Source organism: Anastrepha obliqua, chromosome 1 (assembly GCF_027943255.1).
Source record: "Anastrepha obliqua isolate idAnaObli1 chromosome 1, idAnaObli1_1.0, whole genome shotgun sequence".
NCBI lineage: Eukaryota > Metazoa > Arthropoda > Insecta > Diptera > Tephritidae > Anastrepha > Anastrepha obliqua.
This window is the reverse complement of record NC_072892.1, coordinates 4,826,297-4,850,798: the sequence shown is the minus strand read 5'-3', so window position 1 is coordinate 4,850,798 and position 24,502 is coordinate 4,826,297. Positions and strand designations below refer to the sequence as shown.

The 24,502-nt window shown below is 40.2% G+C and overlaps 1 protein-coding gene across 3 annotated transcripts; it reads right to left on the bottom strand.

Moving 5' to 3' along the window:
- Positions 1-62: 62 nt before the first annotated feature.
- On the bottom strand, positions 63-23,485 carry LOC129253445 (titin). 3 transcript variants are annotated; one of them, XM_054891817.1, is made up of 11 exons: positions 23,275-23,485; positions 22,836-23,154; positions 22,358-22,621; positions 22,254-22,291; positions 12,372-16,981; positions 12,259-12,312; positions 12,057-12,173; positions 11,918-11,983; positions 11,769-11,855; positions 11,569-11,706; positions 63-10,246 (listed from the first exon to the last, which is right to left on the bottom strand). In XM_054891817.1, the coding sequence occupies exons 2-11, from the start codon at positions 23,091-23,093 to the stop codon at positions 729-731; spliced, it is 15,150 nt and encodes a 5,049-aa protein (XP_054747792.1). In that variant the 5' UTR covers positions 23,094-23,154; positions 23,275-23,485; the 3' UTR covers positions 63-728. The 3 variants fall into 3 exon arrangements, with proteins under 3 accessions (XP_054747792.1, XP_054747793.1, XP_054747791.1); XM_054891818.1 differs by having other exon boundaries at positions 23,331-23,485; XM_054891816.1 differs by having other exon boundaries at positions 22,836-23,485.
- Positions 23,486-24,502: the final 1,017 nt, after the last annotated feature.

Sequence of the window (24,502 nt, the reverse complement as noted above, 5' to 3'; positions counted from 1 at the left end):
TAACTATCCATTTTCTTCCATTATCCACATAAAATAAGATACCCATATAAAATCGCAAACGATGATTTTTATTCAATGTTATTTTTATTTTATTTTATTTTTTTGTTAGACATAAAAGTACAATATAGCTTGTTGGTATTATTCGTAACTTGTATGTTTTTATTTGTGGGAGAATATGTATGTATGTATGTATATGTATAGCTCTGCTACGCTAAACGCCGAAGGTAATACAAAAACGCATTTCACTATTACATAATTTTTGTCTTTTATGTTTATTTTTAATTCGAATACAAAAAGAAATATATAGTATACCTATGCGTGTGTGTTTATAAAATCAATTTTTAAGGTAATAAGAAGAACAAATGTTTGCAATGTAAGATATATTAAAATCAAACAGAAAGACAAACAAAAATTAAGAGTCAGTAAGAAAAAATGAAGAGTAAACAAAAAATGTCAGGCCAACATTGAACTAATATGTTTTTTAAAGATAATCCATAGCTATGCATATATATATAGACGTTTGTGTGTGAGTTGTAAATTGATGTATGATTCTCATTGCAAGCAGTGCTATCCACATTGCAAGTACATTAAGTGACAGTTAAACAAAAATCATTATGTTGTTGATGTATATAAATAATGAGAGAAAAAAATCTGTAAATGCTTACAAAAATTATTAAGCGCGACTACTCCCATTATTCATTCTATCATTCCCGTTGCCGACCTATCGCTCACTTTCGCCGTGAACGTGTGGCACGTTTGGCCGTCGCTTCTGTCGTTACTGGGATATTTTCGGTAATAACTTGTACTGGCATCACTGCACTGGCGGCGGTTGAAGGTGTGGCGGCATCGAAACGCACTACTTTACGGTTTCGAATGCTAACCGCACGTCCTGCTGCTGTATCTAAATGAGAGGCATCACTTTTCTCAGCACTGTTGCCGCCTGCACGACGACGTCCGCGCTTCGGCGCAGGCGAATCGGTAGCGATAGCGGCAGTGGCTGCTTTACGTGTAGATGTGGCACGCTTCCTACCTGCTGTTTTCTCTCCCAAAACAATTGCAAGTGGCTTATTCTCTTCTTCTTCCTCTTTCTCAACCCTCAGCGCTTCTTCGTCTTCCTCATGTTCATCATCGGCGTCCACAGCCAGGGTTTGCTGTTGTTGCTGCGGTCCGCCGCTATTGCTCGCTTCGCTATCTTCTAATAAACCGTGCTGTGAGGTGGGTAGATTTGTGTCTTCCTCGTCGTCGTGCTGTTTATTGCGACGCCGACCTCCTCCTCCACGCCCACCAGTCGCTGCTGCTCTTTCCTTCTTGCTTGTTTTTTCGATATCAATTGACGGCGCCCCTACTTCCGCTCGAACTTCTTTTGTTTCAGCATCTGTGTGTTGTTCGTCCTCGGTTGTGACAACTTGTGCGCCTCGCCGCGTACGCGCAACACGCGCTTTTTTGTGTGAGTTAGTAGGTTCATCTGTTATTAATGCCGCTGACGCCGCAGCTTTTGCAGCACGTCCTCCACGGCTACCTCCAGTATGGTCTACTTGCACCGGTGTAAAAGAAATCACTTGCTCAGCTTCGCTCAGCTCAGTTTCCGCCGGAATGGGAGTGGCTGGGATCTGTTTGCCACGACGTGTCGGCCGTTTCATAACTTTAGCAGTTGTTGTCACATGCCCTCTCACATGACTAACACTATGTGTGGTATCTAACTCGGAATGCGTGTGTTCTAGTTCAGAGCGTGATTCCTCTGATGTGACAACTAACGCCTTTGCAGTACGCACTCGCCCACGCGCCGGCGTATTCGCCATTTCAGTTACTTCCGTTTCCGTAGCGGAAGTCTTACGCGTGCGTGTGGCAGGTGTGGTGCGCGATTGTGATGTGGGTGTTTCGCCGCCAAGCAGCAAACGCTTCTTCGGGGTCTCAGCTTTGGCGCGCTCCTCTTCAAGGTACTGCTGTACTCGTGCGGTGGGTTTGCGTTGCCGACCACGACTTGTGGTGATGATCGTCGATAAAATAGGCGTGCTCGAAGTTTTAGTAGTGATTTCCGCCCCTGCTTCTGGCTGTACCTCCACTGTAGGCGTTCCACCTACAGTTGAACTTCGGTGCTTCGAAGAAGCTACTACTGTTGCAATGCTGCTGCTACTTGTTTTTGGCAGAGATGCTTTCTCGATGCGTCGCTTGAGATCAACTTGTGCTTCCGCGTCTGAACTTTCATCGTAGTTTCGCTCCTGGGCGGCAGCGGCACGCCGTGGTACAATGCGTGAGCGGTGCGGTGTCGTTGATGAAGACGAAGTATTACCCCCTGCATTGGTGTCCCCATCAACACCAGCACCTTCATGTATACTACTATCGAGCGAGGAATCGCGGCGTTTACGACTTTGTGGGAGTTTCTTTGGCGGTTCATCACCACCGGCGCTTAAAACTGCCTCATCAACGTTGTGCAACGAGTCCTTTCGTTTACGTCTAGTGCGTTGTTTTGTTGGTGGCGCAGAGGGAGACTCGGCTGCTACCGAGCTAGTTGTAGTCTCCTCGTGATGTGACTCGCGACGTTTACGAGCGCGTTTGACCATCGTCTTCGTCGATGATTCTGTTTTAGTTTTTTCAACAGCTTCCTCTATCTGATCTGATTGGGCTTCTGCTGTAGAAGCACGACGTTTACGTACAACTTTGTACGGCTTCTTCTCCTCAACTGCTGATAGTTCTTCATCATGTTCAGTAGCAGTTTCAGCATGATGCTCCACAACGGGTTTTTTTTTGGTATTTTCTTGCGGCTGTGCCGTCTGTGGCTTACTCTGCTGGCTCTTACCGCGCAGTCCACTACGTTTATGAGCTGATGAAACTTCGTTGATTGCAACTGTAGCGGCTGCTGCAGCTCCTCGACGTCCTCGCCGGCCACCTACTGAATCGACAGCCGATTCCGCTTCAGCAACTTCGTTCACTTTATGCGAGACATCAGTTTCCTCAGTTTTGTTTTGATGCTCTTCATCAGCTTCTACCTTCTTTCGCCGATTAACGCGCGTGCGACACGTAATGGTTGCTTTCTTTATTATTGGCTCCTCCAGTTTCACAACTGGCGTGTCCTCCTTCGACTCTATCTTCAATTCGTCTGTTACTTTGGAGGTTTCTCCACTGCCCTCATGTATATCTGTAGACTTGTATGCTTGTTTATTTCGTGTCAGTGCACGTGTTGAAGTCTCTTCTACTGCGAGATGTTCTTTATTCCCTATTTCTGCTTTGATTATGTAATCATCTTTTACAGCTTCGGGCACTGTTACAAGTGCTACATCCTCTTCTTTGCTCAGTTCAGCTTCCTTTGCTAACAAAGTATTAGTCTCAGAACTTTTGACTACTTCAAGTACGGTATCAACAATAGATTCCTCAGTAGTTGGCCTACGCCCCCGACGACGCCTTGACATTATATGTGGCTCATTATTTTCAACTGTGCTCGAAGTTTGACTTGATTCCGAGACGGTTTTCTTACGTCTACCACGTTTCGGAACAGCTAACTCTGGTTGCTTATGATCGATTATTTTTTCGGCGACTAAATCTACTGCACTGATTGTTGCAGTAGCTGTTTCTTCCGCAAGCTCTTCCGCATCACTTTGATGTTCATCTGTATTTTCAGTGTTGTTTTTCGGAATTGCAAGCTTCTCCACGCTCTCTTTCGTTTTCTCAGCAGCTCTTCTTCCTCGTCGCCGTTTACTTGTGCTACTTTTTATTTGTGTATCGATGGACAATAATTCTGTAGAGGGAGCCTTGCCACTTATCTCCTCACTCTTTAGCTCGCTTTGAAGCTTAGTGGTAGCTAGAGCCAAGACTTCTCCCATCTGTTGACTTTCGACTTCGTTATTATCACTTGATCTCCTGGCGATGGAATCAATGTCTGTCTTTGCTTCCACTTCTTGCCTGCTTTGTGCTTTCTCCTCTTCAAAATTGACAGCAAAAATGGTGTTCTCTTCGCTTTCAGTGCCGGGTGCCTGACTCTCGGTTTTAGTTTCGCATTCATTTATTTGGGATTCTTGTATATCTTCCAAGTGTACGCCCTCCGTCGTTTTGCCATGACCGCGTCGCCGTTTACCTGTTGGAGCGTCAGGTGATATGGCTTCATCTACACAGTCTTCAATCGGTGTTTCAGCACGTCGACGTCCACCACGTCGTCTCGTTGTTGTTGTTGGCAGTTGATCTTCATCTTGAGCGGAGCATTGGCTGGATTGTGACCCTTTACGAGGACGTCGTGTCGACCTTTGGGTGTGTTTCTCTTCATGATTATCAGCACTAACAATAGGTTCTGCTTCTGAGGCAAATCCTAAGGTTGAAGTTATATTTTCTTCTGATGCCTCTTTTGTTTCTTGTGTGGTTGTGCTGTGGTGTGCTTCGGATGCAATTTCAGTCTCCTCCATTGTTAATAAGGTTGGTGTATTTTCAATTTTTGATTTCGCGCTAGTGCCTGGTAAATCAGTTTCTACAGGCTTGTTTGCCGCACTATTCGTCGCTTTAATGGCCGTCGATAAACATATCTCATAGTTTGCTTTTATAAGACATTGTGATTCTGTTTTTGTCTTCGTTGTCAGTTTACCAATTGCCGCTGACTTCTCAATCAATGTTTTGTTCTCAGTGTTTGACTCTGATATGGGTTCTTCACTGTCCCTTAGCTCAGGTTCCTCAATTAGTGATGTATTCTCAATGATTGCCTTAGAAATCGGTTCCTTCTTTTCTTCGGCTGTTTGCTTGGACCGTGATGGCTTGCGTCCTCTACGCTTAGCTGGCTGTTGTTTTCCATCTGAAGAGGTTGCTTCGTATAGCTGCTCTACCTCTTCCACATTTTCTCCCAACGGCACTGATTCCTTCTGAGCCAACATCTTTGAGATATTTTCGGTTGGTGTTTCTGACATCTTCAAATCTTGTACCTGTTCAACGTGTTCTACTTCTTTCTGTTTTAACTCCGTTGCGGGTAATTCCGAATCTAGATGTGGTTTTTCTTCAGCTGATAAATGTTCCTCAACCAATGTTTCGCTTTCAATAGTTGCCTTCCTGATCAGTTTTTCATCTTCTTCCGCCGTTTGCTTAGACCGCGATGGCTTTCGACCTCTTCGTTTCACTGTCTGTTGTTTCGCACCAGAAGAGGTCTGGTCTTCGTCTGCTACTTCTACATTTTCTTCAGCTACTGATACTGGCAATGTAGAAACTTCTGGTATTCTCTCAGGGGGTATTTCTGGTTGTTTTTCTTCTGGAATTGTTTCAATTGCCGATTGTGGTTTCTCTTCTGGGTCGATAAGAACTGGCGATTCTCCGTAATCAGCTTCTTCTATTTCCAATTCGCCTTTTTGTGTCGTTTGTTCTATTTTCTCACTTTTTCCTTCGCTGACCATTTTCTTCTTAAGTGATGGTTTGCGAGCATCATGTGTATTTGGTTGTCGCTTTGTAGCGGAAGCAGTAGGATCGCAGGGTTCTTCTTCTGTGATTTTTACTTCTGTCTCCTTTTCAGGCACGATATTTATTGTTTTATCTGATTGTAGCTCCTCTACAATAGGCGCTGGTTCTTCAATTAAAACTTTTCTCTCAAAAGTAGGTTCAGACATTCTTTCACTTTTTTCTTCGATTGCTTGTTTTGATTGCGATGGTTCCCGACTGGTACGCTTAGCTGGGTGATTTTTTACATCAGATGATGTTGCTTCATCCAACTCTCCTTGTATGCCCTCTTCTGCTTTTTCTTCCCCTATCTCTGTGTGTCCTTGGTGTGACTTTTGTGATATTCGTGCATCAGTTGGGGGACGATCTTCTGTCGACAAATGATCGCTTTCTTCCATAGCTTTGTGTTCCTCTTCATCTGTTTTTAATTTCTCACTTATTACAAGTTTGGTAACTGCTGCAGCCACATATGTTGGTGCTACCGGGGGTGATGTTGCTTGTTCGGTCGATATCTTTCTAAGAAGTCCACTCCCAATATTTACCGGAATGGGCTTTTCGGAAGCTTCCTCTTCGTTCTCAGCAGTTATAGTAGCAGAAATTTCTGGTCCGATTACAATTTCCTTCTTTTCAGAGATACTTTCCGTTGATTTTTGCTCATTTATAGTAGAACAAGGCTCACTAAACTTCGCAATTTGGCTTGAAGTATTTGCTATGGGTTCTATTACAATTTCTTCAACATCACTGTCCAATTCAATCACTGAATCTTCTAATTGCATTACCGACTCAGCTTCATTATCTAGGACTTCACTTTCCCCCTCAGGCCTGTTAGCATCTGCACTACCTTCAACTATAATCTCATCAGCATCACTAATATTACCAGCTGTTTCTAATTTGATGGCAGTAACGTTGCATGCACTTGGCAACTCCATTTCTAGACTGTCTACTACAGATGATTCTTTTGGGACTTCTAATACAGCCTGTGACGTTTCTGAATTGCTTTCGGGAATTTCGCCAACTTCTTCAGACTGGATTGTTGTGGCCAAAATGAGAGTTTCATTCTCCGATGTTTGTACAGCAGTAACGATTTCATCAGGAGTTTTTTCTGTTTCAACTATTGCTGCTGCGTCTTGCTCTTCAGTTTTTTCGTCGGCTTCTATATCATTTCGATCAACCGATATGTTTTCTTTGTTCGCAGATATTTGCTGCTCTGCAGCAGTGCTTCCGAGCTCACCTCTTTCTTTTTCAGCAATATTCAGTTCAATTATGTGTGTTGCCGCGCCATTTTCGAACGCACTCGCTACTTGACGCTGGCTTTCAGCGCCTATTTCATCTGAACTTACAACAGCACCTGAGGTTTTTTCAGCAAATGTTTCGAAAGGCACCTCACTACTTTTCGATTCATTGGCGTCTATATTTTCTTTTTCACCAGCACACACTTCATTATTTTCCTGAGGCATCTTCGTCACTTCAGCCACTTCACCTACATTCGTTTGTGTTGCACTTTCAGCGCTAATTGCTTCAGTTTGTTCAGCTGGGAAATTGGAGTTCTGTGTGCTGCTTTCTTCTGTATGGTGTTCCATAAATGCTTCTTCTTCGGTTAAGTCACATATAACATCTTGAGTTGTATTACTTGTCTCTGGTGGCGGTTCATCAGTTAAATCAAATATGGCACCTTGAGTTGTATTACTTGACTCTGGTGGCGGCTCATAAGTTAAATCAAATATAACACCTTGAGTTGTATTACTTGTCTCTGGTGGTGGCTCATCAGTTAAATCAAATATATCGCTTTCATTGAACTTATTCGCTAAAGTTTTTTCGGGACCAGCTTCCTCTGCCACAACAGGAATGTTATCACATGGCCCAGATGTGCTTTTACCGATTGAAGATTCGGAAATTGGAGACATTTCGGACTTGTTTTCATTTTCAAGAAGTAAAACTTCTTCTATTGCTGGTTTTTCGGTGGCAATCTCTTCCACTTTTATGCTGTCAGGCTCATCTGGTTTCTGTTCAGCTAGTTTTGTTCGCGCATCATCATTCGATTCAGTAGTCGAATGAACAGCAACATTCTCAATTGTTTTTATATAATTAGCGTCATTTGCAACACCTGTTGAATATATTTCCGCTTCGATATTGTGTACTGCGTCTTCTGCAGATTCATCTGAGGTTTTGCCAATTGCTTTTTCACCTTCGACTTCTTCAAGCTCAACTGTATTTTCGGCTTTTTCCAACAGTTGAGTGGATTCAATAATCTCTTCTTCAACCTTCTTTTCATTTTCTACATTAACCCCACCCTTTGAAGATTTCAGTGTTTCCTCTTTTGGCTCACCAGTCGATTTCGCTACTACAACTGTACTCTCCGATGTGTCGACGTCATTCCGTGGTGCCTCTGCTAACGCTTCTTCCGCGCCGGTAACGTTGGAAGCATTAACAAAGTCTTCTATTTCTTGTATACATTCATCAGCTGGTTGTTGCTTGGATTGCTTTAGTTTGGTTTTTTCTTCCATGAAATCAATGCTAACATCTGTTAAATGCTGCTCAGCCCCTAACGTTAGACGACGAGCTTGAGATATTTTATGTGTGCGCATTTTGTTCACTTGATCTGGTGTTGCGGCACGTATTCCTCGACAAGCAATCGTTTTATGTTCCTGGAAATTGCTGAATTCGTTATGATTGTCTTCAGTTGTTGACAATGCGGACGCTTTATTATTTTGTATTTTGTTTATCTTTTCAGGTGCATTTTCAGCAATTTCGGCAGTCTCTTCAGCCACATTAGCAGATTCATCTGTGTACTCCTCATCAACCTCTATTATGCAATTATCTGACCGCACGGGAATACTCTCTTTTTCCCTCGTCAATCTAGATTTTTCAAGTGTCAAATCAATGGAGACGCTAGCAAGTTGCTGTTCGGCACCCATGCTTTGACGCCTACCTGGTGTATATTGGGGCTTCCCAACCTTACTGCTACGATTAGGGGTAGAGGCGCGCATTCGTTGGCTGGAGATCGTCTTATGTGCCTGAAAGTTGCTGAACTCAGATAGAATATCTGTCGTTATAGAAGTTTTCTCTGCATTTGGGTTGGTTATCGCCGTGGATTCAATAGATTCGGATGTAGTAGAACCGTCTAGATCTATGATCTCTGTACCTGGAGTATGATTAATACTCTTAACAGTTCCTTCATCGACGACAACGGTTGCAATGGCGCTGCCTGCTGAATTTGTGATTCCACCTGGTTTTGCGCTGATCGCACTCATGGCAGCTTTGATTGTATTTTTATCTTCTTCAGGCTCCGAATCACTGCTCTCAACACACATTGTAGGGAACTCTTCTTCAGCCATAGATTTATTGGCATCAACTTCTGCTATTTCACTGCACGTTTCAGTTGGGTTTACACATGAATTTTCTTTTTCTTGTTTATCTTGTACCGAATCGGAATCGCTCACCGCCAATGGCTCAGAAAACACAGATTCGTTGGTTTGATCAAGCAGGTTGATACCACTAATTTCAGATTCTATGGGTGTAGTTGGACGTAAAGTCTCATTATCATCAACGTCTGCTGTGACCACAGACTTGGTACTTTTGGCTGCACTTGGCAATAATGGATCAACCGTTGAGGATACAGCACTCATATCTGCGAGCAACTCCTCCGTTGTATCTGCTTTCACACTAAAGCCACTTGTTCCACACACCGATGCAGCAATCGGATCGTGTGTTACTTTCGACGCTTCTAATAATGAAGCCGAAATAGTCAACTCCCGCTCGTCTTCTTCCTCCGGTTCAGCACCTTGTTCTAAACGATCTACCCATTCTTGTATATCGGTTTTAGGCAAATCGGAAATTACGTCTGTTGCAGAGAAGGGCGAAGATACAGTGCCAGTAACTGCTACTGATAGACGTTTGCGTGCATACACTTTTTGCGGTGTTGTATAATCGAGCGTCGTGCGCTCACCAATTAATTCCTCGAAAGCTTCTTCAGCGGAAAGGTTTATTTTGGTAGTAGCAATATTCGGCGCAGGTGTCTCTGGTACGATTATTTCACCATCATTTTTTGTTGTTGTAAAAGGCATTTTATCCACCTCTTCACTTTTCTTTTTCTCGCCTTCTTCATCATCATCTGAAATAGTATCAACATCAGTCAAACGCGTACTCACGGGCGTCTTGTAGATATCTTCAAGCGGTCGCTGGCTACTGCTATGTAGATCATATTCCGTTGTTGCAGTCATAATATCGACCATCGAGTCGTAACTGGGTTCCAGAATAGCACTTGCCGGTTCGGCTGGTATCATGACGTCTTTAGCACGTGGTGTTCTAAAGAACTGATCGAGTTCTACATTTTCATCATCATATTGGGCTAAAAGCTCCGAGCGCTTAGGAGTTTGCATAAGTTCCTCTATGCCACCTAATTGTAGAGTGGTACACGCTTTTGGTGTGTGTAGCATTTCCCGCATGCCACGATATTGCGGCGTGCTAGTGTGCTTGGGTGATTTCAATAACTCACGCATTCCAATATATGCATTCCGTGCCGCGGTTGAAGTCGAAGGCTCTTCTGCTGCACAGCAAACTTCCTCGTCGTCTTTTTCCTCAGTGATTGAAGCAGCTTTGGGCGTCTTAACTAAATTAACTAGCCCAAATAGTTGTTCTTCATCATCATCAAAGTGTATTGCGTCTGAGGTGATATTGACTTTGGGTGTATGCGCCAAATTCCGTGGAGTGTCAGCGGATGCTTCTGGTGTTTTTAGCAGTTCACGCTCACCCCATATTATGGGCGTATTGGGCGATTTTGTTGACGCGTCAATACTTCTCACGGATTTACGTGGAGTTTTAGGTGACAGGTCGTTGTCGCCAGTTGCTGGAAAGTTAAAGCAAGCAAAGAAAAAAATTAGCCTAGCACTTTTCTTCGTATTTCTTACTGAACTACTTTGACGATGTTTAAATGATTTTAACTGTAGTTTTATGTTTTAATCGAACCCGCGAGTTTTAATTTACGGCCGATATGCCTTCGGTTATATTTGTTGTTATTGGTGCAGAAAACCACCTGAATTATTTCCATGAACCATTATGAACAACCTCGAATTATTAAAACAGGACAAAACATACCGATATAAACAAAGTGGCTCAAAATTAAGCTTTTTTGTTTTTGAACAACTTTTGTACTAAATATTCCGAGGGATGAAAATATTTATTTTCAGATCTACGCGTCCCATTGCTTGTCTGTTTGTATACTGTAGCTGTCTAATTCACACATGTCAAGTATGATTGACGTACGACGCCATTTACAAAAATTATAAATGTTCCGATAGGGTGATTAATTTTGCGCTATCTTGTATATGTCCACTCCGCTACAACAGCTTATTCTTAATAGCATAAAAGCAGTTATCCCGGTATGTATAACCTGCTGTTGTTAAAGCAATTTTTCAGTTTTAAATAAAACAACTCTAATTTGGTATCCGATTATTAGGGGACGCAGTGGAAGAAGCTAGACCTGTTCAAAGATTAGATGTATTCTAGTGCTATGCGACGCACACTTGCTATAACGCCTACATGATAAGGCGATTTAAGGACTCATTGCTCCGCAGCTAGTTTCTGCGGGAATGATACAGCAGGGATGATCCCAGTAGAAGCCTGCTACAAGCGAGACCCTAATATGCGTACAACAATCTTTGGATCCAACAACATCACAAAACCAAACCAAAAGAGGTTTAAAAAACTTTGCTGCTAAACAACAACAAAGGTTTAAAAGTAATAACTATGCCCAAGGTTAAACTCTGAATGCTCATGGTCATTCTCACAGACCATTGAAGACTGTGTAGTCTTATGCTCGGGATATGGTCCACTGATTCTTGACGTTTCTGCGACCAATCCCAGCAGACTCCAATGCACCTTCTCCTTGAATGTGAAGCTATAGCGCGGAGAAGGTTGAGACACCTCGTCTAACTGCAGCCGGAGAAAAGGCACATACGTTCAATCCAACCTAGCTCTATCTTAAGTTTAATAAGGGAACTGGGTCTGGATGAGGTACTGTGATAAGTAGAAGACACAAAAGGCCATGAGGTCGAGGGACCAAACCTCGAAGTAAACTAATCTAATCTAGTCATTATGATGCAACAGTAAAATCAGATCTACTTCTATCAAAATCACTTTTCGTTTATAGTAAAAGACAATAATACCAACCCTCGACTTCTTCTTTGACTTCCTTGCCATATTCATAGTCAGATTCATCAAGAATCTTGGCAGATTTGTCACATTTTTCCGCTGCTGCGCCTTCAGTTTCAGGTGCGAGCTCTTCAATTATTTCAGTAGTTGGCATTGCTAAAAAAAATAACTTAAATATTAGAACGCACACGGACAGATGTTATTAGACCAAACAATACCTTTCAGATCATCTCTCACATTTGTTGAATTGTCGTCGGCATATTTTTCGTTCTTTTTTAGTTGTGTGAATGAGGGTTCAGTTGTAGCTAAAGTATATTGATTGTTAATATAAAATCGATTTCACAAAAATGTAAAAATATAATATTACATTCAATAGCCGTTTCAGCATTTTTCACACTTTGATTCAGTTCTTCAGGTAGTCCGACAGGTTTAACTGCAATTAGCAAGTTTTTTGGGTATAAATTTAGGTAATTGGATAAAATGGAATAGACATGAGTTTAACCTACTTGCTTTACTTTCCGCATTTACTTCTTCTTCCGATACTTTCTGTTCACCGATCTGCTGCTTCTGTGTGCTTACTTCCTCACAAATGCTCTCCTCAATCACTGCCGTAATGTTGCGCACTGAGGGATTATTCAAACGAAATTAGTTTAGTCGGCAAACTATATATTTTCAATAAAATACTATTTTTTGATTTATTAAACGTACCAGTTGTCTCCGATCCGGAATCCTTTTTACTTTCAGCACTGTGTTTCTGAGCATCTGCAAACCCAAAATGTTATAAACATATTTATTTAATAAATTCAATGCCGCACCCTTACCACTCGATTCTTTCATATCTTCTTTGAGTTCTTCTTCAATAATTGCGCCCATGTCTTCCGCTACAGGGCATTCTGCCAATAAGACTGTGCGTTTGGCATGTAAACCAACCCGTTTTTTTGGTGTTAATACCGCTGCTATTTCCTCATTGTCTAACATTATTGATGAACGTCGTCTAGTGATCCGCTGTGGCGTGTAGTTTACCTCAGCTGATGCCGATGCCCGACGACGAGTGGTACGACGCGGTGTATCTACATTATCCATGTTCTCCGACATTGGCGTTACACAACGCGTGGGTGTAAGCTCCGCATTTGCTGAAAATCTGCGCCGTGTGCTGCGTCGAGGCGTAAAACGGCTCTCAATAAGGTGTTGTGGTGTTTCAATCTTTTTTTTGTTATGACGTGGTGTTTTAAGCAGTGTTTGCACCCCTGACAGCTCATCATTGTCTTCTTCAATTGCAGCAGTCGCAGCTGCAGCGCTGGTGGAGGCATGCGGTGTGTGTATTAGATTACGCAAGCCAATAAAACATGGAGTAGAGTTTTCAGAGTGCTTTGGTGTGCGTAACATCTCCCGCACTCCACGTAGATTGGGAGTTTTAGGCTCTAGGTCACTGGTTCTAATGTCAGCAGCAATGCTGGTAGGCATTTTATCCTCACCGGTAATGGTAATAATGGTTTTGTTCTCTTTCTCTTCATCGTCATTGGATGCATTTTCGAGTTTTTGATTTCCATCTCCAGTTTCTATTTCTTCGTCACGACTTTTTGATACTGGCTCTTCGACTTTGGATTCGGTTTTCTCGGCATCGCTTGACGTTGATTCTGACTCAACAGTTGTCGTAGCAGCTTGTTCTGGCTGTGCATTTGCTTTCCGTTCCTCATTGGTGTCGATCACGTTTGATGGTAGGCTTTCTCTAGGCTGTTCAAGCTCAGTACTAGTCACTTCAGGTTCGAAAGTTATTTTTTCAATAGTTTCTTTGGACTCTAATGGTTCTGATTTGGGGTTCGTCACAAAGGATTTATCAGTAGCTATTTCGACTGAAATTTTTTCAGAATGTGAAGCTTCTTCCAATTCAGTCGAAGACCGCACATCATTTACTGAAGATTTATGCTCACACCCATCAGCTATAATTTGTAATCCTTGGTCGGTTTCCAATAATTTTTGTTTTTCTTCACCAATCTTTCTTTCTTCATCAATCTTTTTTTCTTCATCAACGGTTGTTGTGTCATCTACCTCGTTTTCTTCCACTGGAGTATTTTGCGAGTCTTTATGAGATTCTGATAATTTTCTTAAAGTAATATCCTCTTCTTCTCTTTCTCCCCTGGAAGTGTTTTTTGTTTCACAGATAACTTCATTGGAAGCATTTTTGTTCTGACGGTTTTCAATAGTCATAATGCGCGTCTCTTGTTTAACTCCTATTGTAGAATCTGGTTCAATTAATGTATTTTTAAGTGCTTTGACCAGTTCTAAGTCTGTGGACGTTACTCCATCTATCGTTGTCGATTTTATATCTACCGCGATTTTATCCACCTTGGGGTGAGTGGTAATATTTGCGGGTTCTTTAGTTTCAACACTGATTACTGGATGCTTGTCTGTCGCTTCTTGCTCTCTTGATAGAACTTGTTTTTCTACAGAACTACTTTCAATACTGGGGACATCAATCTCACTTCTCGTAGTCACTGATGTAATCGATGTGGCTTCAGTTTCCATTGAACTGGCATCAAGTTCGCTGGAAGCAATCTCCGATACTGATGGAAGTGCATTAGAATCAATGGAAGTCATGTCTTCTTCCATGCTTGTCTTAGCGCTGGAGACCATTTTCTTTGAAGTGGGAAATTCTGATGAAGAAACACAACTAACTGCTGCGTTGTACTGAGCACCAATTGCATAATCTTCCAATCGCGCTGCATGTTCGCTTGATTTTGTTATATTTGAAGTATTTTCTCCTCCCGAGGTTTCGGAAATTTTGATCGATTCTACAACTTGAAGCTCTACGGTTTTGTCACCTAAGTTCTCAGCAATTGCTGCTTCCAATTCATCGACGCCCTCATTCGGCGCGCTCGTGTTGTGCACATCTTTGCCCATCTGTTGCTGCAATTCATCTGATTTATTCAGTACATATTCGATCTCCTCCAGCAACTCTGCAGTGCCTTGTGATTCTCCAGCAGGTTTGGACGTTACTTCAAGATGAAGGATCTCAGTAGATAATGGAGCATTGCTATCTGGCTGAGCCACCAAACCACTACTACTTATCTCGTCAGCATCCAAGGTTTCAATAACTTGGTCTTTGGATACTTTAGTACTCTCTTGTTCGTCAGTTTTAGAAATACATTTTTTATTGCTGCAGAGATTTTGAGCGAAATCAGTTAGTTCTGTTGCTTTTGAAATAGTAGAAGACGTTTCTGCAGATTCATCAGCAACATGTTGATCCTCAAGTCCTTCCTTATTCGCCTCTTCGGACTTATCATTCGACTCTACAACTTCGGCGAAACTCTCTGATATGCGCTCAGTCGTGATATTTTTCATTTTTTCATTCGAACTTTTTTCCGTTTTATCATGTTGTACAATAACATTGGTTTCTGCAACATCTACAGGTATATCAAGACCAGCCTCACTATCACCGGCAGATACTGTTTTCTCTGGCGAAAATATTTTACTTAGTTCTTGCTTGCGCGTCATAGATTCCTCCGTTTGTTCAACATAATCCTTTCTGAAAGACGGAAAGGTGACATTTTGAGTTTTCACCTCCTCTGTAGCTTCTATCTCCTCCAACGAGTCATCTACTGTAAAGGTACGGTTTAAATCATCCACTTTATTCTTATTATTATCGGACAACATCTCGCTTTTTAGTTCATTTCCTGCAGTATCTGGAACAGCTTCTTTATTTTCTTTCTTTTTAGCTGCACTGCTAGTCTCTGCTGAATTCGTCGTGTCGTTTTGGCCGCTTACCGCGGCTGTTAGTAGGCTATACGAACGCGAAATTGTTCGGTTGTTGCTGGTACGAGCGGTGCAAAGTGTCTTTCGTGCCTTTGTCACAAGTTGTGCGCCAATGGATGTTGATAGCGAATACCTGCGAGGCGACACCATCGTACGACGTCTCTTCGCAATATGCGATGGTAGAATTTTTCGGCGGAATGATTTGCACACACCGTGTAGCGGTGAGGTACGTTTTGTTACACTCAGACGTGATGCAGAAGTTGTAGCATTCCTACTTTCTGTACCACGCGAATGTAACGGTGTCGAAGTTTCCATCGGGCTTTCCCGAGTAGTGACTGAGGTGCTGCCTTCAACTCCTAAACTGCGGTTTAATGAAACGCTAAAGTTGCGACGCTGTGCTGCGGCGACGTATCTTGGGGAGCCTATAACTGTGCGTTTATTGGGAGTTGAAACCTTCGACATGGTAGTCTCATTTTTTTCGAAATTGGTATTACGCGCAGGTGTAGAAGTTAGATGCCGAGTTGGCGTGGCAATGTTAGGCGCTGTGCGCAACGGGATTTTGTCCCGTTTCTTGGCGCTGGTCAATATGGCACGTTTCATTAAGGACTGAGGTGTACGCAGTGGTGTAGAGGGTAATTGTCTCGGGTTAGCTGTAAACTGCGATGACTTCGAAGAAATACTCTTCTGAACTGTTGGTGAACAAGTACTAGGTGTTGCCGAGTCTTCTGTAGAAATCTCTATTACTACTGTTGATGAGTCAGTAGAACCATCCACACTTATGACCGACTCAGCAGTTTTTGGCGTTGCAGTGTAAGATTTGCTAGATGACGCCGCCATTAGCGGAGTAACTGGGAGTCCACGCACATCCTGCTCAGCCTCCGACTTTTCTTTTACCTTAGTAAATGCGAGCGGAGTGGTTGACAATTTTACATCACTGGGAAGAGTTTTATTGCATTTCAATGCTATGCGAGAACGATGAAGAGCTGGTGCAAATTTGTTCGGTGTAGTCAAATCGATTAAATGCATGGAGGAATTTTTAGCCAGCAGACGTGCACCCAAAGCTTTCTTTGAGGTGGCTGGCGTGGAAAAGTCAATAAAATCACGGCTACCTTCGTCGTTATAACCAGAAAGCATACTTTTCGGTGTGCTATAAACGCTCTTAGGAGTAGTGGCAGTGCAAGTAGCAACTGGTTTAAAAACTGCAGCGAAAGACTTTTCGATACGTACTCCGGTTTCGCGTGGTGAAAACGATGTAATCACCACATCAGAGTGCTGGCACAACGACAGCAGGCGTCGTTTCTTTTCGGTACTTTTGTTCTCCTTATTTTGTGTACAGTTTATTAAATTCATTTTAGGTGTATCCTCTAATTTAATTAGTGGAGTACTGGCAATGGTAGGCGCACTTGGATCTGGTTCTGGTGTAACGCTGCGACGTTCGGAATGCAAAGTTTCAACGGTTGTCTTTCCATTATCGCTGTCTTGAGATGTGTTGTTTGTCGGCAACATTCCGTGTTTACTAGGTTCAATTTTTGTAAGTTGCACAGATGTGTTCGCAGTTGCTTTAGCTTTATTAGATTCTCTGCTGTTAGTACCTTCCTCAGTACTCTCCGAGTCGGTGGTACTTGGCAATTCAGACGAAGTGTTGCCTTCGTCGTCAGAGTTGATACAGTATGCAAAGCTATTTGTTAAAACAAAATAAATATTTCAAAAACTATTAGGATGATTCTTATTCTGACACATTTTAGACTATTTTGTATGATGTCTATCGATTCCAAAATATATAAAATAAAAATGTACATCTAAAATCAAGTAATTTGACTGTTGTGCGATCGTTCCCACGACAGGTGGTTCATGTTACCGAAACGAGCCGATTTATGTCATTACAACAACTCATATACGATTTTAATGACATTACAACAGCAAATTAACATAGGTCTTCCGAAACGACCCGGATTTATATCCGGCCAAGGACTGTCACTCCAGCAGAGTTATGTAAGTATGGGGAATGTTTATGCTACTACAACATAGATCTTCCTCGGCTGGCCCTAAATTTTAATTATACATTAAAAAAAAAATAATAAATAATTGGCGCGTATACTTCTGTTAGGTGTTTGGCCGAGCTCCTCCTCCTATTTGTGGGGTGCGTCTTGATGTTGTTTCACAAATGGAGGGACCTACAGTTCCAAGCCGACTCCGAACGGCAGATATTTTTATGAGGAGCTTTTTCATGGCAGAAATACACTCGGAGGTTTGCCATTGCCTGCCGAGGAGCGACCACTATTAGAAAAATGTTTTTATTAATTTTGCTTTCATCGAGATTCGAACCAACGATCTCTCTGTAAGTTCCGAATGGTAATCACGCACCAACCCATTCCGCTACGGCGGCCGCCACATTAGTTTGGGGAAAAAGAAATCCATTACTTTTTTCGGTAGATGGCTGTAGTGATCGATATCCCGTAAAGTATCGATCAAACAATTTAAAGTTTATGCTCGTTGTCAAGACATTTTACATAAAAAAAAAAATTTGTCTGCGGTGTTTTGTTTATTCCATTCAGTCGTGAGTTACAGGGTGTTATCAATGGAAATCAACAAAGAGAGAACTCGGTATGTGTACAGGGTCCGGCACTCGAAGTGTAACCAATTAAAAAGGACATTAATTTAGTTTGGAAAATTACTTTTATTCAATTCAAAGTAAACTATGTGTGAAAATAATACAAAATTAAAAATCAATTTACTCTTGCTCGATATGACCACCTTATGCCTTGACTATGGACTTGAGACGGTCCATGACGTTTCGCAAAGCTATCGGTATCATTGTAATGAGTAATGGTGCGATAAATAAAAACTTTATTTACTTTAAGGTACTCGAGCTCACGAACAATCGCTGGTTGTGATTTTCCAGCCAAATAGTTATAATGCAATCACACTATTACGTTTGAAATCCTTACACATTTTCTTTTTTCGCGTTTACTCTCGGCAAAATGCTTCTGCGCGCTTGTAAACAATACTCTGGACTGCCCTTTAGTTAACTAACAGACTGCGCGAGCTGTCTGAAGTTGGTTACACTTCGAGTGCCGGACCCTGTATTTTATAGTTTTTCTTTGATAAAGGCGAAAGGCCGCTGAAATTGTGAATGTTGTTTATGGTCTATGATTTTGCCGATTCTGTCCAGGAATTTTTGATGTTAAAGAAAATGACGATAAAATCACAGGAATAATCAAAGTTGGCCCGCATGTTATTATACCCGCATGTTTTATATCATCAGAAAATAAAATTTAAACAGTTGATGACAGTTACATAAGGGAACTCTTTCAAAATTTTCTTTATTTCATTGAATCGCTGAAAATAATTGCCTCTTAAATTTAATCAGCATTGAATCATACACGAAACTGCAACTGAGTTTAAAGCACGAAGCAGTTGTTTTCATTATTTTTAAATACAAAACAGATATATTCTTGGAATGAATTTTTTTATTATTATATTATATTTATTATTACTTTTTGCAATAAATCTGGACGTATGGCGTCAATGGTGGCTTGAATATTGCAGTAAATTGATTGTTAAGCATACTGTGTGGCAAGTTGCGCTGTCTTGTTGGACCCAAATGTCGTTGCTGCTTAGCTGATTAATTTATGAAAACAAAAATTCATTTCGAAAGAAATAAGGACCAATGATACCGTCAATGCACTATGAACTTCGCGAAAAGATTTTTTTTAAGTAAATTCCAACAATTTGGAAGCGTTGTTCTGGCCTTAAACGATTCATGACGACTTGCCAAGCCTTACTGGACATAAATGTCAACACAGTGCGCCATTCTCAGCTGATAACCTAGATATCGATAGTTCTCATGCAGATAAAAAGAAAAATGCCATCTAATAATAGGTTCACATATACATTAATCACCTATAAATCCACCAAATTAATCTACCCGTTCACATATGCCAGATTATCTGCAAAATCTACAATCAGCTGTCAATACTGCTTTCAGAGGTTTTTCTTCATAGAAATTATTTTGGTGGAACATTTCGGTTGTTGTTGTTGTTGTTGTAGCAGCATAACCATTCCCCCTACCTAAATACGGGGAATGCTGCAGGAGTGACATTTCGGTGTGTTTGGTTTCTTTAATTATTATTAATGATATGAAGAAAATACAAGAAGGAATAGCTAATTTAATTGCGCAATTAGCTGCTAATAAGGAAATCCGTATGCGACGTTTACTGGGGTTGCAAAAAATTATGGCAGTAAGTGCCCATTTACACACGGAAACATTTGGAAGGGAAACATTTTGTTCGAGGGTGAAGGACGGCCGCGGAAGAGAGAAGGGAATTTGTCTCCTGTACTGGCGACACGCTTTGCTCTTTTTATTCGTATTTCCAATCTTAAAGCAATTTTTGACAGTTGCTTCATTTGTTTTCTTATTTTGTGGGAGAAGATTGTGAGTTATGTGTTGGTTTTCAATCAAACGGAAGATAACAACGATGACAAACATCCGAACGAACAATTATTTATATATGAAGTATTTTAAATTTAATTTTTTTATTCAAGTACAACAATTTATAAATATATTTAAATAAAAAAACAACAAATTATTTATTACTTAACCAGTTGCATTTTTCATTCATATATTTAAGAAATTGTTGACGAACGTTTTCCGCTTTACATGTTAGCGGATTGTAGAATAAGTATATTCGAACCAGAAGATGCAAAGTAGTAAACGTCAAAATGTTGCCGAAAACAATTTTGCCCGTGTGGCCGCGAATGAGACATGAAAAGAGAATTTCCAGTGTCTCCCTTCCAGATGTCTCCGTGTGTAAATCCGGTGTAATACGCATTCGAAATTCGATATTACATTTTATAGTACAGTAACGCTTATGGGCACACGCTTTATTCTGTAAAAAGAATCCCTAATTAATAATATTTAACAAAAATTGTATTAGAATTATGTCTACAGACCTGTTTTCTTTGCCGGCATCTATTTCATTTACATTTTATTTTGATGTTTCTCCTTACATTCGTAATAATACTTATCGATAACACAGAAAACACAGGATTGTATATTATGTCGAAAAGTATCGTTATTATTTAGGATTATTTTATAATCTCAGATTTTGGGAGAGAAATTTTGTATGGGAAATCGCGCTTTTTAATTACGGATTTGGAGTTAAGCGCGAAAAAGTAGATCTTCTACTTATATGTGAACGTATTATAACTTAGTATTAATAATATCCTGACATATATACTCCCACATATCTTGCATTTTAGCATTTTTTAAATATTTTTTGTTCCTCACTTTAAACTCGCGTATATTTTTTCTACATACATATATACCCAGATATAATCTATGGAATTAAGGTCAGTGCTCTAATGACATGTGGCATTACTCTTTTTACATTATATAGAAGCCATTATTTTATTATTAGCAATGAATACTTCGAGTTGTTAGCCTAAGCATGGCAATATTGTTCATTAATATTTGATTTAACAGCTGACCCCGCCAAATTATTTATTAAGAATTCTAAAAAATCCATTTCAAACAGTGCCAATTGTCATACGCCGCTGGGATAAAAAATTCAAGTGAAGTTTAGAGATGCAGGCTTTCCAAGCCCTTGCTGAGGTACTCTAAATATACATGCATTAAAAGGAATTAATCCATTGGAAGCACTAAAAACCCATTTTTCAATACGTAATATTTAATTAACTCCTAAGCTTTTTTTTGGCAGCAAGTAGTTTCAAATTTTGAACTTAAATTTGACATTTCGTCAGCTTTAAGTTACATTCCATTTAAATTTAAGACGTTCCATTTCATTTCCACATGATGTGGTTTTGTTTCAATTAATAGACTATCTTGGTTTTGTCGTAAATGTTCAATTAACTGATTTAATTCGTTTTATTAATGTTTTACTTTGCTGTAGTGTTCACTTCACATTTCTAGACCCTTATCATAGACACTAACCCTCTTTGAAAAACTCTGCCTTGCGTCTTTGCGTTATATGTGTTGGTTGGTTGCGCTTGACCGAATTATTCGCAAGCGGGAATTTCTTCTAGAAATATTTCTTCTTATTGTATTTTCATTTGTGTCTTCTTTAATTTCGGATAGTTTTTATACCATAGTTTGAGTTAGCAGTCAAGTCCAAAATTGTCTTTTGTAACACGGAAAAAATATTTTGCTTCCATGGACCTCCACACCTGTTAAGTATTAGCTATTTAATCTGTGGCATCCATAGAAGACAAACATGCAAATTAGTGTGAATCACCTAAAAAAGTTGGGTTTTTTCCACCGACAAAATTTTAAGATTTACGTGAGCTGAACGGATTTGAATGTACCCACAATTTTGTACATATTTTTTCTACTTGGCGAATGTCAACGATGACATAAAAAAGGTACCGTCTAGAAATTATTAACTACTGACATCTTTTGAAAAACCCATTATTTATATATTGATAACATTTTTGTTTCAAATAAAAATAGTTCAAATTGCTGTAGACAACAGTATACTCGTAACGAATTAAGGTTGGAATCAACTCGAAGATGATCTTTTACACATACTAAATGCCTGGATGTGCCTGCTAAATAGTGATTATAATGAAGGAAATTTGAGAATATAATTGTGAATAATTTGAAGAAAAAAAAAAAAAAAATTAAATGATGAACGGTCATTATTCCTTTCACCAGAGGTGAGAATCTGGAATATGCAATATTGAAATTGTTACTGAGTTCAAATACCTAGATCTAACCTTAGGTATCAAATTTATACTTTGGAAGAAACATCTTGGCGCAACACTGTTAAGGCAGGGAGAACCCATCGCACCCTTATGAAAGACGATACCAGTCAAAAACAAACAAAAAATTGCTTTGATATCACATAACGGCAAAGAGCTACAATCGTTTGTATATGTAGTTGTCTAATTTTAAATAATAAGTTTATAAAATTGGTTCAAGAAATACTTACTTATGCACTGTAAATCGTTTATCCACTTTTCGATGAGGCTGCAAATAAAAAATAATACATAATTTTAAAATATGGTATACATTAGATATATTTTAAAAACTTACCTTGAGATCGGGACAAGAGTTTGGCGCTTGTTCTGCCACACCAACTAACTTTTGTGGTGTTGAAACTTTACTCTCACTGGCCGTATATCCATCATCTTCTTTGTTGTCGCTGGTTGCAGTTGCCTCAACAGATTTGGGAAACTGCCACAAAAATGTTCTATCCAAAATCTTAATACGACTACCATCCAACAGAGGTCGCTTTATAGTAATAATCTGTTCATTAACACTAATTGGATGCGTCTCCGACATATTGTGAATGGTCACCTAGGAACAAATAAATATGTAAAACCAAACAAATAAAGCAATTAGAATAAAACGAACAGAAAGTAAAGTTATAAAGTATGCGCAATTGAAAATAACGCCAATTTTACAATACAACAGAATTAGAACCATACTCATATATACATATATATATATATATACATGTACATAAGTGCTTGCAAGTAGCCACAACAGTCTTCATAGCATTGGAACTTACCCGGCCGAAAGCATCGCATTGTATTTCGCAATGTACTCCAATTGCACGAGGATCATCGAGCACATAATCACAGTTCATGTAGTACCCCACAGTGAATTTGCGTCCTTTCGCCTCGATCACCGCATTCTCGACAATAGCCGCATCAGCGCTGTCGCCGGTAACATCCCCCGTGGATGCGGTCGGCGTCGCTTCACTCGCACCCGCAGCCGCAGCTGCTTCATCCGACAAGCAAATCAATTTTGCTCCGTCCAACGCCATTGTAATCCGTGCGTTGTAAATTTATTTCTTTTAATTTCTTACATCAAATATGTTATGAACTCTGCCCAATGGCAGTGCCACGAAAAGAAAAAAAAAACAAAAATTAGCAGAGGACACGAAAAACGATACAAGCAAGCCGAAGCAGACAGCAACAGCAGAAAAATAGAAAGCAAATTTTCACCACTTTTTACGCGACTGCTGAACTTGCCCACTTATATTTTTAAGACGATTTCTTACAACTGTACTCTTTTATATTTAAAATCTTTACTTCTCACTGTTTTACATTGAGTTTGCAGCTTTTTCACGATTTATTTTATTTCATTTCACCACTCACGGCTTCTCTATAGGAATTTTTCTATAGCTGTGATTTTATAAGGGACGCGGTCGCTCACTATTCGGTTTCCTTTTTGTATCTGCTTTGCCCTATCTTCCTCTTCTTCTTATCGGCTTTGATGTGACGTTTATTTGAATTTTTTAAACTGATGCTATTGGGTGCTACAATGCAACTCTGTAATTAGGTCTGTTCAATTACTTTAACAGTATTAAACGAATTGAGGGTCAACTACAAGGTGGATTTATTATAGGTGACAGCATTCACCCAGCTGAATATTTCGCCGTAGGTATGGCTTACGTCAAAATGATATGCTTTGTTTATATGAATTGGTATGTTTACATTCGTATTGTATTGTATTTTGACTTTATGCTTGTACCAAAGGCAACAACAAATACATGTAGGGTTTTACTTATATGTGGTTGTTGTCACCTATAATAAATTCGCCTTGGTCAACTACCAGCTAAACTTTAATTTCATATATAGGGGTACGCGAAAAGTCGTCCTAGATGCTTGAGAACATTATTATTTAGGCCATTTCTGATTAATTTGGTTATATGACAAGATGTCTGGTATTTAACCGTTTTCGAGATATTCGATTTCAAAGATTGATTCAAAACTATATTTTTTGCTATCGCCCACGTTTTTTCTTATATTAATTAAAGAGTATGCTAATTAATAAAGATCAAAACAAAATTGAGCCGTGACAATTAAAAATGGCAGCTTGATAAAGTTTTAAATATTCACTTAAGTCTTCACTTAGTCTGCTTATGCCGTGTTTCTTCTTCGGACTGTGTGATTTGGCTGGCGAACAGGATTTTGATCTCTGCTTGTAAACATAGCAACGTATACCATTGAGGAATACGCCGACATCCTAGTGTGTTACGGACTCTGAGAAAAAGGGTCGTCATGGGTACGTGATGAATACATGCTACGATTAAGTACCCAGTTTTAGCATCTTTGATGGAACTTTCCGAAGACTATTGGAAACTGGTTTTGTTATGACGCCGTATCATTGATATGGGGCAGTCACGAGGATTTGACGAGGAATAAGAAAACGTGTGCTTTGTAATGCATA

What these genes read in the sequence shown, in the direction of transcription:
- LOC129253445 (XM_054891816.1), bottom strand. Translation starts at nt 23,093, where the DNA reads ATGGCGTTGGACGGAGCAAAATTGATTTGCTTGTCGGATGAAGCAGCT. An exon ending in AATGCGATGCTTTCGGCCGG is followed by an intron (nt 22,622 to 22,835) that starts GTAAGTTCCAAT and finishes ATTTGTTCCTAG; the next exon opens with GTGACCATTCACAATATGTC. An exon ending in AGATATGAAAGAATCGAGTG is followed by an intron (nt 12,313 to 12,371) that starts GTAAGGGTGCGG and finishes TTGGGTTTGCAG; the next exon opens with ATGCTCAGAAACACAGTGCT.